We start from the raw sequence: 13,858 nt of genomic DNA, 5'->3' as shown, positions 1-13,858 counted from the left end.
TGATTTCTATGAATGCCTGCGGGGAGGAAGGAAGAAAAAGGGAAGACAAGGAGGGCTGGAGAAAGTGGGATGCTCAGGCAGCTGGTCTTGACAATGCATCTAAGGAGCTAGGTCCGTGCTGCTAAAGAATCAATATGCCCACTTTCTCTTCCTGAGCTGCTTTGCCACAGTTAGGATCCACCCCAGCAAACCTATTCATTCTGACAGGTTTGGAAACCAACATCCAGAGAGGAGACTAGCAAAGCTGGGACTAAAACCCAGGTGTCCTGATGGCTAGTCCACTACATTTTCCGTTACGTTGGATTAATAAGACAGTGTTGTTCAGATAATAGTTCCCTCTATTGACCCTGCCCTAATTAGATCTCATGATTTGCTAGAGGGAACAAAGGGCAATCCGACCATTTGCACAGAGCAATAAATGTAAGGATGCTGCAGAGATCTTTGGCTTCCAGCTCTCACAAAGCTGCCACTTGCTGAGGTACAGATGCCTGCTTGGCCAGATCCAAGAATAGACTGGCCACACTCCAAGCCATAAGCAAGGAGTCTACAGGTTGCTCCACCCTGACGCATCTAAGAAGTATCTCTTTTTGGGGACAAGGAGGGGGCTGTTTAGTATGTGCCAATGGCAAAACTTGTGAATTACAAGCCAGCGTGGGAGGTCCTGAAGCACCTCCACATTCTCAAGTTGGTGCAGCAATGAAGCGTCCCATGCTGAAAACAGGTTATGTGACCAACATAGCTCTATATTATACAAATGCCATTTTTAGGCTGTGAGGTTTTTGGTGGAGATGTCTGAATTTAGAGCATCCTGGGCCTACTGAATAGCTATTTGAAAGCAGAACCGAGGCTCACTGACCTCAGGGGGGGTGTTGTAGACTAAGGGCTAAAAAAGATAAGGGCCCCCCACCCCCTTCCCCTACTCTTGCCATGGTTTGTCAGCCCTACCAACATATGGCGACTCCCCCCAGGGCTAGTCACTTCGCACCCCTACCACTTCTGTAAATTCTTTGCATGGTTCCAGGATAGGGGATCTTTCCCAGCAGCCTTCATGATGATGCTAGACTCTTAGCTAATTATAGTAAACACTTTCTAAAAGATGTTAATGATTCTCTTCTAATAATCCTACTCAGTTGACCCTCAAGGCTTCCCTTTTTCCAATCAAAGGAATCACTAAGCCCTAGAGATTGGTGCTACTGACCAAGTAAGCTGCTTCCTCTGGAAATGGAGCAGAGTATAATAAGGCTGAGCAGCAGTACAAATGAAGATCCCAGTCCCATCGAGGGCAATCAAAGATGGGGATGAAAGAACATGCTATCTGCCCTTGGTTATCATCAGGAAGATAACTCATCATGAGCCCTAAATGATTTTCATATTCACTTCTCTGAAAGAAGGGCTATGTCCCCTGCCTTGGGACCAAGTACCTAGGAAAACTTTTTTTTGAAATTCAACTTTAAAAAGTGCTGTACTCGGATGTTCCGATTATGGAGGTGACCCAAGCAGGGGTCCAAGATTATGCCAGGAGGGCAAAAGCTCTCACAGAGGCTACCAAGCAATTGACTATTGACTGAGGACCTGCCTAACCAAACTTGGAGAGGATCATTGTGAAAATGTTGGGCCCTGAGTGGTGATTTAATGTTTTCAGTTACAGAAATACATGGTCTACTACAGTGTGGTATGGGCTATAATTAACTCCAGTCAAAGAGCATGGACCAGAATTTGCGATATCCTTAAAGAACTCATGTGCCACCTGAGAGAAAGTAAAGGAAGTAAACTGCCTTAAGCCATAATAGGTTAGATCAGGGGAAGAAGTTTGCTAGCCATTGCTACCTCAGTGAGACACATCTCATTTATGACAGATTCCCTCCCACTCTTAGACCCTTCAGCATTCCTCTACTCCATGCACCTGAGACTTAATGCCATTCAGTTTAAAGTCTCCGCCTGTGACTCAACAGATCATTTTTTTAACTCAATATCCCCAAACTAGAAGTAACTGTTTGCAGCTGCCCAACTAGAGTAAAATCAAGAGTCTGGGAAGTTCATTTCTTAAAACTTATTTTAATATCCATGTCTTTCATCTGTTGGGTAAAGCCAAAACAGTCTGGCCAGGTTTAAGTTACAAATTAATACATTTTGTTTAAAAAAAAAATTTTTTTTTTTGGTAAAGTAAATGAACATTGTGGCAATAAGGGGCCATCCTTGGAGAAAGTGAAACCCATATTAACAAGCACGTCAAAACTAGAGTCCCACTGGGTTCTTCACTAGTGACCTGATCCACACCAGAAAAGGACAGTGCTGCTTGTCCCTGGGGTGGGGTTAGTTCATCCAAGGGCAGAGGTCTTGTCCCAGAACCAGCTGATCTGAGCCAGCACCATCTTTGTCCCAGATACACAATAAGGCTGAGGGTGGGGAATCTATCTTTCTGCTCCTCCCTTCAGAGTGGAGGTAGAAAAGGTAGAAGATAAAGCTCAATAGTCACAGTGGAGTTACTGTAATTTCACTTCAAAGAAAACCTAACAATTCCAGGGGCCTGAACATGCAGACTAACTGGTCCTGAAAGGAGTGAATTTTCTCTGAGGGCGAAGAGGGCAGGAAGTTAGAGGGAAGACTTAAAGATGCAGCATTTCTTTTCCAAAATAGAAACAAAGTTTTAAAATAGAATTCAGGATCCAATCAAGTGAATCAGAATAGGAACTCATATAATTGAATGAGGATTCAATTATTGGAATAATTTTTTTAAAGGTCGAAGTTTCTTCCATATCAGTGCACAAGTAGCTACCATCCTTTTAACAAGGTGCTTGCTTTCAGTCTTTGAGACCCCAGGAGGGCCTCCTTCCTTCACAGCCTTTAGTGTTTGTCCCAAGGCTAGAAGCAAAAAAAGGGGAAAGCTGTAGGGACAGGCATTAATGAAGCCTCTAAGGATGACTCCCACTGGCTTCACGAAATAGTTCTCTCCCAAAAAGATGCTGTGATCACCTCTTGGTGATTCTCCATCCTTGGTGAGCGGAAAACAAAGTGGGCCCTATAGCATAGAGAATCTGTTAGTAGGGGCACCTCCCCATTTCCACCCCATCCCTAATACCTACAGAAAAGAAGCAGGGTGTCATGAGCTGCTGGAGTGTGTGCTTGCACTCTCTCCTTATCCTTCTGGCCTCCCTGTTCCCAGTCTTGGGGACCCTCCCCCTCCTGAATGCTGCATCTTTAAATATCTCTGGCTGAGCCCTCCTGCCACATGTTAGTCACATTCCAAGCTGGCTGCCACATGTTTGGGCTCTGGCCTCCTTCCCCCTCTCTGGGTTCAGCACTCTGGCATTTGGAGGGCAGAGAGGGGCCACGTACCTCCCATTTCAGTTTCCTCTCCAGTTGCACACACTCCTTAGTGACAACTCGATGAAAAAAGCCAAATCCAAAAGAATGTGAAGATCTGACATCTCTAATTCCCCTTGAGATCTCTCAAATATCCATCTGATGAGTCTAAACAAGTTAACTATAACCACAGGGTGCTGGAACGCATGCACACCAGTTTTTGTAGGGGGACAATAATGGAAGAGGAAAAGTCGGGGAGTTTTCTGCCAAATGATCTAGCAGAGGAAAGCTTATGTACTGTTCAAATTTTAATCTAATTAACCAAAAACATACAACTGTTAGTGAGCACAAAGATCACGTGAAGAAAGCAACTGATCCCTGTAGCTACATTTGGCTCCCCAGCCCATTGTCTGTGTTTTTTTTTTCCTTTAACAGATTCAACAGATATTATATTCAGAGAATCCAAGAGGATTGCATGGACAGACAAACCTTTATTTAAAAAAATAGCACTTCAAATAAATTAAAAGGGACAACCGTCAAGTGTTTAAATTGTGAAGAAACAGTTGAAAACCTAGAGACACTCCTAGCTGCAGACTTCTAACCTTAATCCTTGTCTAATGGCAAAAAGCCACACATCTCTATTCTCCCATTCAACTATTTCCCTACTGAGATGAGGGAAATAATTGTTAATAGGAGGCCAGATGGAAAAGGAGAAAGCTGCATCTGTTTGGAATGAACATTTCCACGTACCTGCTAATACGGGTTTCACTTTTGTGACCAAATGTTTTCTTTCAAAAATAAAAAAGGGACTAGGGAAGCTGTGGGTCTTTAAAAACTGAAATTATTGGGGGGGGGCGGGGGTGGAGTTGGGGGGGAACTAACTCTAGTGCCATCAAGGGCAATAGCAACTTTTTTTTTCTTTTGAAGTCAAACACCATCCCCAGCTGAGCCTTTGTGCTGTAAGCTTTCCAGGAGATGTTACCTAAACTTTATTAAAAGAAAAGAACAAGTTTAAATATAGACACTGGACTAGCCCAGTCTGTATTTTCAAAGTCCACATTCTTCATCAGAAGCGCTGCGTCAGGGACCCCCCGAGTCTGCGTGTTTGCACGTTCACAGTACATGGATCCAGTTAGTTTTTTGTTTTTTTCCCCTTCACTCAGAGCAGCCACACATGGCGGCCAGTGACGTGGGAACCTCAGGGCTTTTTCCTGCAGGGCCTGGCTGGCACTGCCCAAGGTTTCTTCTCAATGAGAATTGATGCTGTCATGCTCTATGGATGGGAAAAAAGCAAGAAAAAAAAGCACCTGGTACAGGTTTCATGAAATCCATTCAGATTCGCTATTCTCCGAATCCACTGCTGAATGCCATTTGTCCACTTGTGTTACACAGTCTTTGGCCTAGGAATCTGTCTCAGTTTGAAGAGCTGTTATTGGATGCCCCAGAAGTTGATGCAATTGCAGCTCCAGCAGGACTGCTTGTGGAAACTGATTTTCGGATGTGAGGAAGTAAATAGGGATCACATGCCAGCTGCTGGACATCAATGCGATCCTCCTTCCGATAGGCCAGGCAGCGCCGGATAAATGCCTGGAAAGGGAAAACAGCTTTGAGGAAGCTTGTTCTTACTAGATTCCAAGATCACTACCCTGGATTTAGAATAACTTGCTTCCAGAATGGGAAATTCATCAAAAGAATTGAACTAGTATATTTTTCAAATAAAATCACTAGATGTTAAAAGTCAAGAAATAGGAGAAAATATGGGCTGTGACCTGCTTCTCTCTCCCTTCACAAAAGAAGGCTGGAGGAGAAATGTAGCCAGTGCAAACCCATACTGCTAGCTTTGTCCCTCCCTAGGCTCATTACAGACATCTTGACTGCAAATGGGGATGAATGGCTATACTAAGGAAGTGATTAACAAATTTAGTAATGTAGTATTTGAGCCATAAGTCTCCCCACCCCCCCCCCAGGGCATCAGTACCATCAAACCTCCAGGAGAGGATGAAGTGGTAAGATACTTCAGAGAAATAACTCAAAGAACTCAAGAATATGTACTGATTTATGGACATGGTGTTTTTCCCATCAAAATATAAGCTTCTTGAGGGCAAGGACCTTATTTACTTTACTGTTGTATACTGAGAGTTTAGCATACTACCTGGCACCTAGTGAGCATTTAACAAATGCTTGCTGGGCTAAAATAGAGCCCCACAAAAAGTAGAAGAACTGGGATTCCCAGAAGCACCAGAAGAAACACTTAGATTGAAAAGAAAGAAGAAAATAAGAATTTCCTTTTTTGAAAAGTTATATAAGATCTCTAGGGAAGACCAAAAAGACCAAAAATCTGTATACAGGTTTATGATATTGAAGATTCTAATGCTACCAATAAGACAGGACAAGAAGAAATTCTCCTCAACTAGGAAGGAACCTGATGACCAGTCTTTTTGGCTGCTGCTTCACAAACAGATAAAGGGTACAAGTAGGAAAATTCAGACAGGGGTCACTGTTTCCTGTTCCCAACCTAGTAGTAAATAGTTCTTGCTCTATACAGCTTTCCCTAGTGGAACTTGTCATCTTAAGTCTAGGCATAATATGGCTGTAGTTCTCACATATAACTGTTTCTATTAGTGTCATTAATTTACTAGGTTATCACTATCAATTACATGAAAAGGCTCAGTGGTTGCTGGATATGATATACCCTAGCTAAAAGGTAATTTATAGATAAACTTGAGGGGAGGGGGTAAAGAATACCCAATATTAATGAACTAAAAATTTCCCTTTTTAAAAGATTAGTGGTTTCTAAACTTTGAAGGCTGAAATTCCTAATTTTCTTGTCCTCCTTTTCACTCTTGAAATATTTTACTAACCCAAAGCTTTTTAGTATGGCAGAGTTTTAATTATTAGTAAAAGATTTACTACCCCCTGACCTGAACATGGAAAGCAACTGCTCCTATGAATTTTCAAAAAACAAAACTACAAATGTCTTTTTCTGATTTAATAACTCTATCTCTCAGGAGCTCCTTCATAAGGCCATGAAGAAAATAAATACCAAGAATTATCACTCGATTTTATCAGCCAATTTTCTTAGCGAGACATCTTGATTCAAAGAGCTTTACTAGTGTCCTTTCATCTAGGTTGGATGTTGGCCATATTTTTTAAGAACTATCTTGGGAGAGGAATGGGCAAGAGGACCGGGGTTATAGGATGACTGGAAGACCTTTCATTTACTATTAGTAGCCCTATCTGAGGAGATTTCTAACAACACAGACACTTGGTAAAAGGGAAACAGATGTGTGCACAAAAAGTACGTTGGGAAGTCTGGTCAGAAAAAGAGAATTAATAGTGTCTATGGTCAGTGTTGAGTGAAGCTTGTGAACAAAGAATTTACAGTCAACTCTAGAATATGACAGGGATATGAATAATCTGTTATTTATATCTGGCTTTGGAGCAAAGTATAATGTAAAACATGGTGGCTTCCCAGGCAAATTTGCCTTATTAATTATGTTTTGCTTAGATTAGCACTAGCTTCCACATTCAAGGAAGATATAACAATCTGCAAGGTTTGAGGGGAAGATGTATGACAGTATAAAGTCATATGAAACAGCTAAAATATATTACAGATTATTCACATGTGGATAGTCAAAGGTCAATAGTATCATATATACCTGCCAGGTCATTTTGTAAGGGAAGTCCTTTTCTTAATTGCTGTATTCATGTTCACTTACTAATTAGTATCATAGCACTCCAAGGTACCACAAGGGCTGAGAAGTAATTGAAGATAGGTCTCCTGAATTAACTGCTTTTAAACTAAGGGGAGAAGAAAATCATCATTCTAAATTTCTAAACCAGAAATGTCAAACACATGGCTTGCAGGTCACATGTGGCTCACAACATTCCCTAGTGAGGCTTAAAACCCAGATGAAAATTTAATTGGGAAATAAAATAAAAACACAATAAAACATAGGTAATGTCAATGTGTGCTTTTCTATGTCAATATGGGCTCACAGGGATTCTTATGAACAGTTTAGTGGCCCTCATCTGTATCTGAGTTGAGCCACTGTTCCTAACAGTCATATGGAAAAGAACCAAAGAGAGCTGGCAAGGCCACCAAGCCAAATCCTGTCTAGCTCCTTTCACCTCTTTTATGAAGTCTTCCCTCATTACCCCAGTCCACAAGGATCCTTCTGAACTCCTAAAGCACTTTGCCTATACTTGTCCATGAGTCATTAGTATTGTTATTTAAATTTTCTCCTATCTTGAGTTTATTGATTTCTTCCAGAAAGGGGTTCAGAAGCCATTTAGTCCAAATTCATTTTACCCATAATAAAATGGAAGGTCTTGGAGGTGAAATGACATTGCAGAGTCAGGATTGAAAAGCTCAGGCTTTTCCGTTATACTTCATTTTCTTGTCTCTCTTATTAGATAGTGAGCCCTTCAAGGTAGCACCTGGCTAGGAGAGCAGTAAATCATTTGCTGAATGAACAAAACTGCTTTTCCTTTCTTTTCCCTCCTCAAAGAGCCTTCAGATCGGCCAGCCAATCACAGACTGATTTAATATTACTCATATGGGAATAAAGGGGGTGGGAAAGTAAAAGTGCAGGATTCATGTGTCTGCTGCCACCAGGAATAGTAATTAATTCCTGACCTAACAATTTAAGTGACTTTTGGAAAAAAAATCAATTTTTATTAAGCCCACCATCTTTGGCCATTCAAAGGAGCAGGCTCAGAAAGCAAAGTCAACATTTCAGTCTTGGGATATGCCAATCTTACCTTTGCTTCAGGTGTCACAACTGGCTTTGGAGGGAACTGCACCTCAGTAGCTTTAAGAATAGTATTTTCTTGCAGAATATCTTGCTGGGACTGGTTATGGCCAAAAGGCTGTTACATTTATTAAAAAAGAAAACAAGAATGATTGGTAAGATTATTGGTTTAAAACATTGCCATTCCTTTACTGATATTCAAATGAAGGGAGGAGGAAAGAAACTTATTTCAATAAGAACAACTCAGAGGCTGGCAGAAGTCTAGAATCTGAATTCAAAGAAGATTTAAAATGGGGATCAGCAAACTCTCTAGTGTTGAATAATGCCTATGGACCTGAACAATACCCATGGGTATCACAGAGTTCAGAAAAAGGAGAGATGAGTGACAGAACTGAAAACAGAAGTAGTAAACTGGAAAGCAGGAGGAATTAAGAGGAAGAACACTCAAAAATGAATGGCCACAGACACCAGCATCAACTTCACTAGTACCATTTATTTGCCATACAATTCCAAAATATAATTGCAAGCCTGAATTTAGCATTACAACGTTCCTCCTGTGAGAGGCAAACATTAACAAATGGTTCTTAAAAATCCCTCAGCACTGATATGCTACCTTAGATAGCAAACAGCAATTATGCATTGGCAACTAGATGCTGGAAGACTCATCTTTTTGAGTTCAAATCTGGCCTCAAACAATTACTAGCTGTATGACCCTGGGCGAGTCAACTTAAACCTGTTTGTCTCAGTTTCCTCATCTGTCAAATGAGCTGGAGAAGGAAATAGAATAGTATCCTAGAATAGAATTCTAAAATCTTAGCCAAGAAAACCCCAAAAGGGGTCACAAAGAGTCAGACATGACTAAAAATGACTGAACAATAAAATTAAGCCTCATCGTTCCTGGGTATTCTTCTCATTTTACGGAAGGACAAAAAAATAAAGGGAAAGTTGTGGAGTTAAAGAGGAATTTTAATCAAGTGCTTAATTTCATCATTATCATTTAAAAATGACATTAAGAGATTAAAAGAGTGTGTTATTAAAAAAAAGTACACAAATAGGCTATTCATAGTCTAAAAAAGATAACATGGTCCAAATACATTGGGTGGAAGCTACAAAACCTGGCTTCTGGTCCTCTCACACAAAGAGCCAAATATACAACTGTAGGTTTCAGCACACTAAGTCACCTAAAACAACTAATATTATCCATAACAGGGAAGAACAATCAGCAAATACAGTGATTGTATTTGTTTTTATTTCTATTCCCAAGCTTAATTACTGGTTTAATTTGAGCCTTTTGCCTTGATCAAAGGCAGAGAGGTAAAATGAAGATGAAAGTGTTTTCTGAGCCAAGATCCCTAGTATGGAAACTTGTAACACACTTATTTATTATAGTTTTCAATCAAGAAAATGGTCTTTACTGCTGGAGTGGTTTGGCATGTGTAAACCTTAGGAATATAAAAAGCTCCCATTCTATCATGTTAAATTTATTATATACTTGGAAAAGCAATTTCACAAACAATTCTTTACATTCTTTACAGAAGCAAGTAGTTGGCTCAATGAATAAAAGCTCCAAGTCTGGGGTTGAGAGGACCTGGATTCAAATCTGACTCAGACAATGGTCAAGTCACTTAACCCTGTATTCCTAGTCCTTGCTCTTCTGTCTTTAAAGTTGTTATAGAAAGTAAGATTTTTTTTAATTGCTATTTTTTAAAAATAAAAGCAGTCCATAGTCTCCTCTCCTATCTTGGGAACAATTTTTGATGAAGTAAATTGGGGAAAAGAGGACAAAGGAGAGAAGAAAATGTATAAAATATACATATTCTCTTCCTCAACTCTGAGGTGTATTATTTGTGATTGATTCATATAGGTTGTGTCTATCAATTTATTTGGGGGAATTACATAACATCTTTTAAATAAATCAATTAAACTCAAGAACAGTTCACAATCGATAAAACTTCTAAATCCTGAGATAAATAACTTAAGCTTGTAAATGTAGAATCCAATTCAGTTTAAAAAATCATCAAGGGCCCACTATTCAGTGAGTTATTAGGGCACAAGGCAAAGCAAAAAACAAACCACAAAAACAAAATAGTCCTTGGTCTTACATTTTCCTGGATTTATATAACATAGAAATAAATATAAAATAACTTGAGGAAGGTGAAAGCATCAACAACTGGGGACAATGAGGGAAGGCTTCATGGCTGAAAAGGAAGATAAAGATGCTGAAAGGTAGAGATGTGAAAAAAAAAAAAGAATCCTAGGTATAGTGGACAACTTGTGTATATGCTTAGAGACATGAGTTAGTCAAGCAGTTATTAAGTGCCTACTATGTGCTAAGCACTGAAAACTGGAAAGCCTAGTTCAGAGAAATCGGTCCATGGTAGGGGATCATCTGAAATAAGGCTGGCAAAGTACGTGGGAGTCATCTTGTTGAAGGATTTAAAAGCCAATCAATCCATTAACAAGTATTTATTAAGCACTGTGTGCCAGACACCATACCAAGTTCTGAAGATATGAATAAAAAGAATTAATCTCCAAAGAAGCTGACAAGTCTAATGAGGAAGATCACACAAACACACGTACACAGTATAAATATGGTATGAATAAATAAAAATGAATACAAAAACTGGAGAGGTAGGTTAGAATCATTTTAAAGTAAAAGGGAGCCACTGAGTTGGAGGTAAAATTGAAATAGTCAGATCTGAGCTTCAGGAAAGTCACTTTGGCTTCTGTACATGGGATGGAGTGGGGTAGGAGAAGGCAAAGTGTCAAATTAAGAGGACATCACAATACTGCCAGCCTTAACTAGAATAGTAGCTATATATGCTCAGAGAAAGGTCTGAATGTAAGATGTTGAAATAGAAATGGCAAGATGTGGCTCTTGATTGCATAAGTGGTAACTGAGAAAGAATGAGGAATCAAGGTTAACAATAAGGTCATAAACTTGGGTATCTAGAAGGATGATGTTGCCCTTAATAATGCTTTAGTTCTGAAGAGGAATGGGCTAAAGTGAAGGACAATGAATTTTAAAACAGATATATTCTAGTAGAAGGTGCCTAAGGAACAATCAGTTTGAAATGTTCAGTAAAGAGGTGGTGATGTGGGACTGTAGCTTAGGAAAAAATATTAAGAGCAGAATACACATAGATCCAGGAATCATCTGCAAAGTAATAAGTGAAGTCATGGTAGCTGATGAGGTCATCAAGTAAGAGTGGGGAGAGGGGGGGAGAGAGGGGGGGGAGGGGAGAGGGAGAGAGAGAAAGAGAGAGAGAGAGAGAGAGAGAGAGAGAGAAGAGAAAAGCAGTCTTGAGGAAAGAGAGTTGGTATATATTCATCTTCCAGATATAAGGACCCAGCAAATAAACAGATAGAGATATCATTCCAAAGTAAACCTAAATTCCTCCAGAATGTGTGGAGACAAAAAATTTGTAATATATTTTTGTGCAATGCAATTAAATTTAGCAGGCACACTTTAAGCTAAAAGAAGACCATTACCCATTCTTTGATTATTTGTAGGCAATTTTAAAACAGTCTACATAGTTTTCTCAACTGTTGATAGTCTTTGAATTTTACTTTGTGGGGACTAATGGTCTGCAAGTCATTCTTCTACAGAGAAGTCAGGCAAGAGAGAGTTCCATAGTATGAATGGTACTGGGAAACAAAGTCCACCCTCTGCACATGTTCTTCAAATGCAGATGAATGTTCTTATTCCTTACCTTCCTTCCATAAAGACACTGGTAGAAGATCACTCCCACTGACCAGACATCAACTTTATTGGAGATCTTTGGTGGTTCCTTTCCAACCACAAAACACTCTGGTGGCAAATACCTAGTGGGAGAAAAGTGAGAGAAATGTTTAAAAAAAATAATTGCACCAAACTAAGACATTCAACAAGAAGACAGCTTTTATACATATATATACACATATATATAAATAATATATAAATATATACATAATATATTAATATATATGTATATATATAAAAAGGTGGGAAAACTATGATGCTGTAATACAGATAATAACAACAAATCAAACAGCAAATACTTAAGGACCTACTAGGTATCAGACATTGGGGATACAAGTACAAAAAAAAAAAAGAAAGAATTCCTACTCACAATAAGTTTACATTCCAAAGGTAAATATTCAGTATTAATACAAATTTGTACAAAGCAATTAAATAAAACGTAGTTTGAGAGAGAGAGTACTAGTAATTGGGAGTGGGGTGAAGAAACAATATCCTTACAGAGAATAGTGCCTTTAGCTGCATCTTTAAAAAACTCTTACCTTCCATCTTAGATACTAAGCATGGTTTCTAAAGCAGAAAAACAGTAAGGGCTAGACAACTGGGATTGAGTGACTTGCCCAGCAAACCTGGCTCCTGAGCTACCTTGCTGCCCCCTTAGCTGCTTCTTAAAGGATGAAGAGAGAACATCGCAGGCAAGGGGAGAAATCAGTGCAAAGACATGGAAGATCATATGACCATATGAAGGCTAGTTTAGCAAGAACAGAGTATGGGAGAGGAAGTAATGACCAATATAGATGGGAAGAAAATTTGGCATCCGGTTGTGCTGGGCTTTAATAGCTAAAGAGAGGACTTTATATTTTGTCCTAGATGTCAGAGAAAGCTACTTAAGTTGCCCGAGTAGTGAAGTTGCACAGTCAGATCTACACTTAAGGAAAATTACTTTTACAGCAATGTGGAGAATGGACTGGGCGTCTTATATTTTTGCATTTTAAATATGAACTTGGGAGTTTAAAAGAAGGCTAGTGAAGTAAATTAATGCCAAACAATAACATTTTAGGCAGCTTTAAGTAGGGCAATGCAATTCAACTTTGGTCTGCATTCCCAACATTGGCCACAATAAAGACTAGACAGCTAACCACACAAATTATATGGGGTGGAAGGTAAATACTCATTGGCAATACAAAGGCCAAACAAAGAGCCACTCATTTCTGAGAGACTTGATCCACATGGCAGCTGGAATTTGGAATTCAGAAGATACAGCTTCACCAAATTTCAAAAAAATTAATATACTAAGTTGGGAATGTTCTCAACACTCTAAAATGCTATACTATTTCAAAATCCTAAATAAAGTTAATTCACAAATCTACAACTTCTAGTTTGTTTTCTGGCAACTGAATATTTCCTTGCATTAAACAGGTTTCAGATACTCAAGAGGAGAATCTTGTTTCTTTAAATTTAACTTCTCTCACCTAGCTAAGATCTTTTAACCACATTATTTTTACTACTTCACAATGAAAATTGTAGAATCCAAGAAACAGAGTAAAGGAAGAAGAGATAAATGAAAGGAAAAACAGAAAGTTAGGAAAACAGAGAAAAGAGAAAGCAAAAAAAGATTACAAATACAGTTGTCTTAAAAAAAGAAGAAATGTGTGCACCAATGACCAAGCATGTCCCTAAAGAAGAGAAAATATGTCTCCTTCTCTTCTTTGGTAGGGGACTCTAAGAATGGAACACTGCACACTTTGTGACTCAGCTCACATGTGTGTAAACTTTACTAACTGCCTCCCACCTCCATTTCTTTCTCTCAACTTGCTTGGTTGGGTAATAGTATGACTTGCTTGGTTGGAAAACAGAAAGAAAGAGATTTCAAGATGAAGGGGATACAAGAAGATATTGATGAAAAGGCTAAATACAAAGTAGTATTTAGATTTCTCTTCTAATGCCTAACCTACTTAAGCTTATAAAACAATGAAAAGAGGAAAAGAAAGAATCTATCTAAATATAAGTCCTCAGGCCAATAACAAACCATTTTTTTTAAAGTAGCAAGGAAAAAAACCAA

The 13,858-nt window shown here is 39.1% G+C and overlaps 1 protein-coding gene across 4 annotated transcripts in view; it reads right to left on the bottom strand.

Moving 5' to 3' along the window:
- Positions 1–2,035: 2,035 nt before the first annotated feature.
- TLK2 (tousled like kinase 2) overlaps positions 2,036–13,858 on the bottom strand; it is a 161,685-nt gene continuing 149,862 nt past the window's right edge. For all 4 annotated transcript variants that reach the window (XM_007482528.2, XM_007482527.2, XM_001368520.4 and 1 more), the window contains 3 exons: positions 11,771–11,882; positions 8,068–8,175; positions 2,036–4,890 (listed from right to left, as the gene is read on the bottom strand). In XM_007482528.2, coding sequence (XP_007482590.1) covers positions 4,717–4,890; positions 8,068–8,175; positions 11,771–11,882 — 394 coding nt within the window. In that variant the 3' untranslated portion in view covers positions 2,036–4,716. The remainder of the gene's footprint in view (positions 4,891–8,067; positions 8,176–11,770; positions 11,883–13,858) is intronic.

The sequence above is a fragment of the Monodelphis domestica genome, chromosome 2, assembly GCF_027887165.1.
Source record: "Monodelphis domestica isolate mMonDom1 chromosome 2, mMonDom1.pri, whole genome shotgun sequence".
NCBI lineage: Eukaryota > Metazoa > Chordata > Mammalia > Didelphimorphia > Didelphidae > Monodelphis > Monodelphis domestica.
This window is presented reverse-complemented; position numbering and strand designations above follow the sequence as displayed.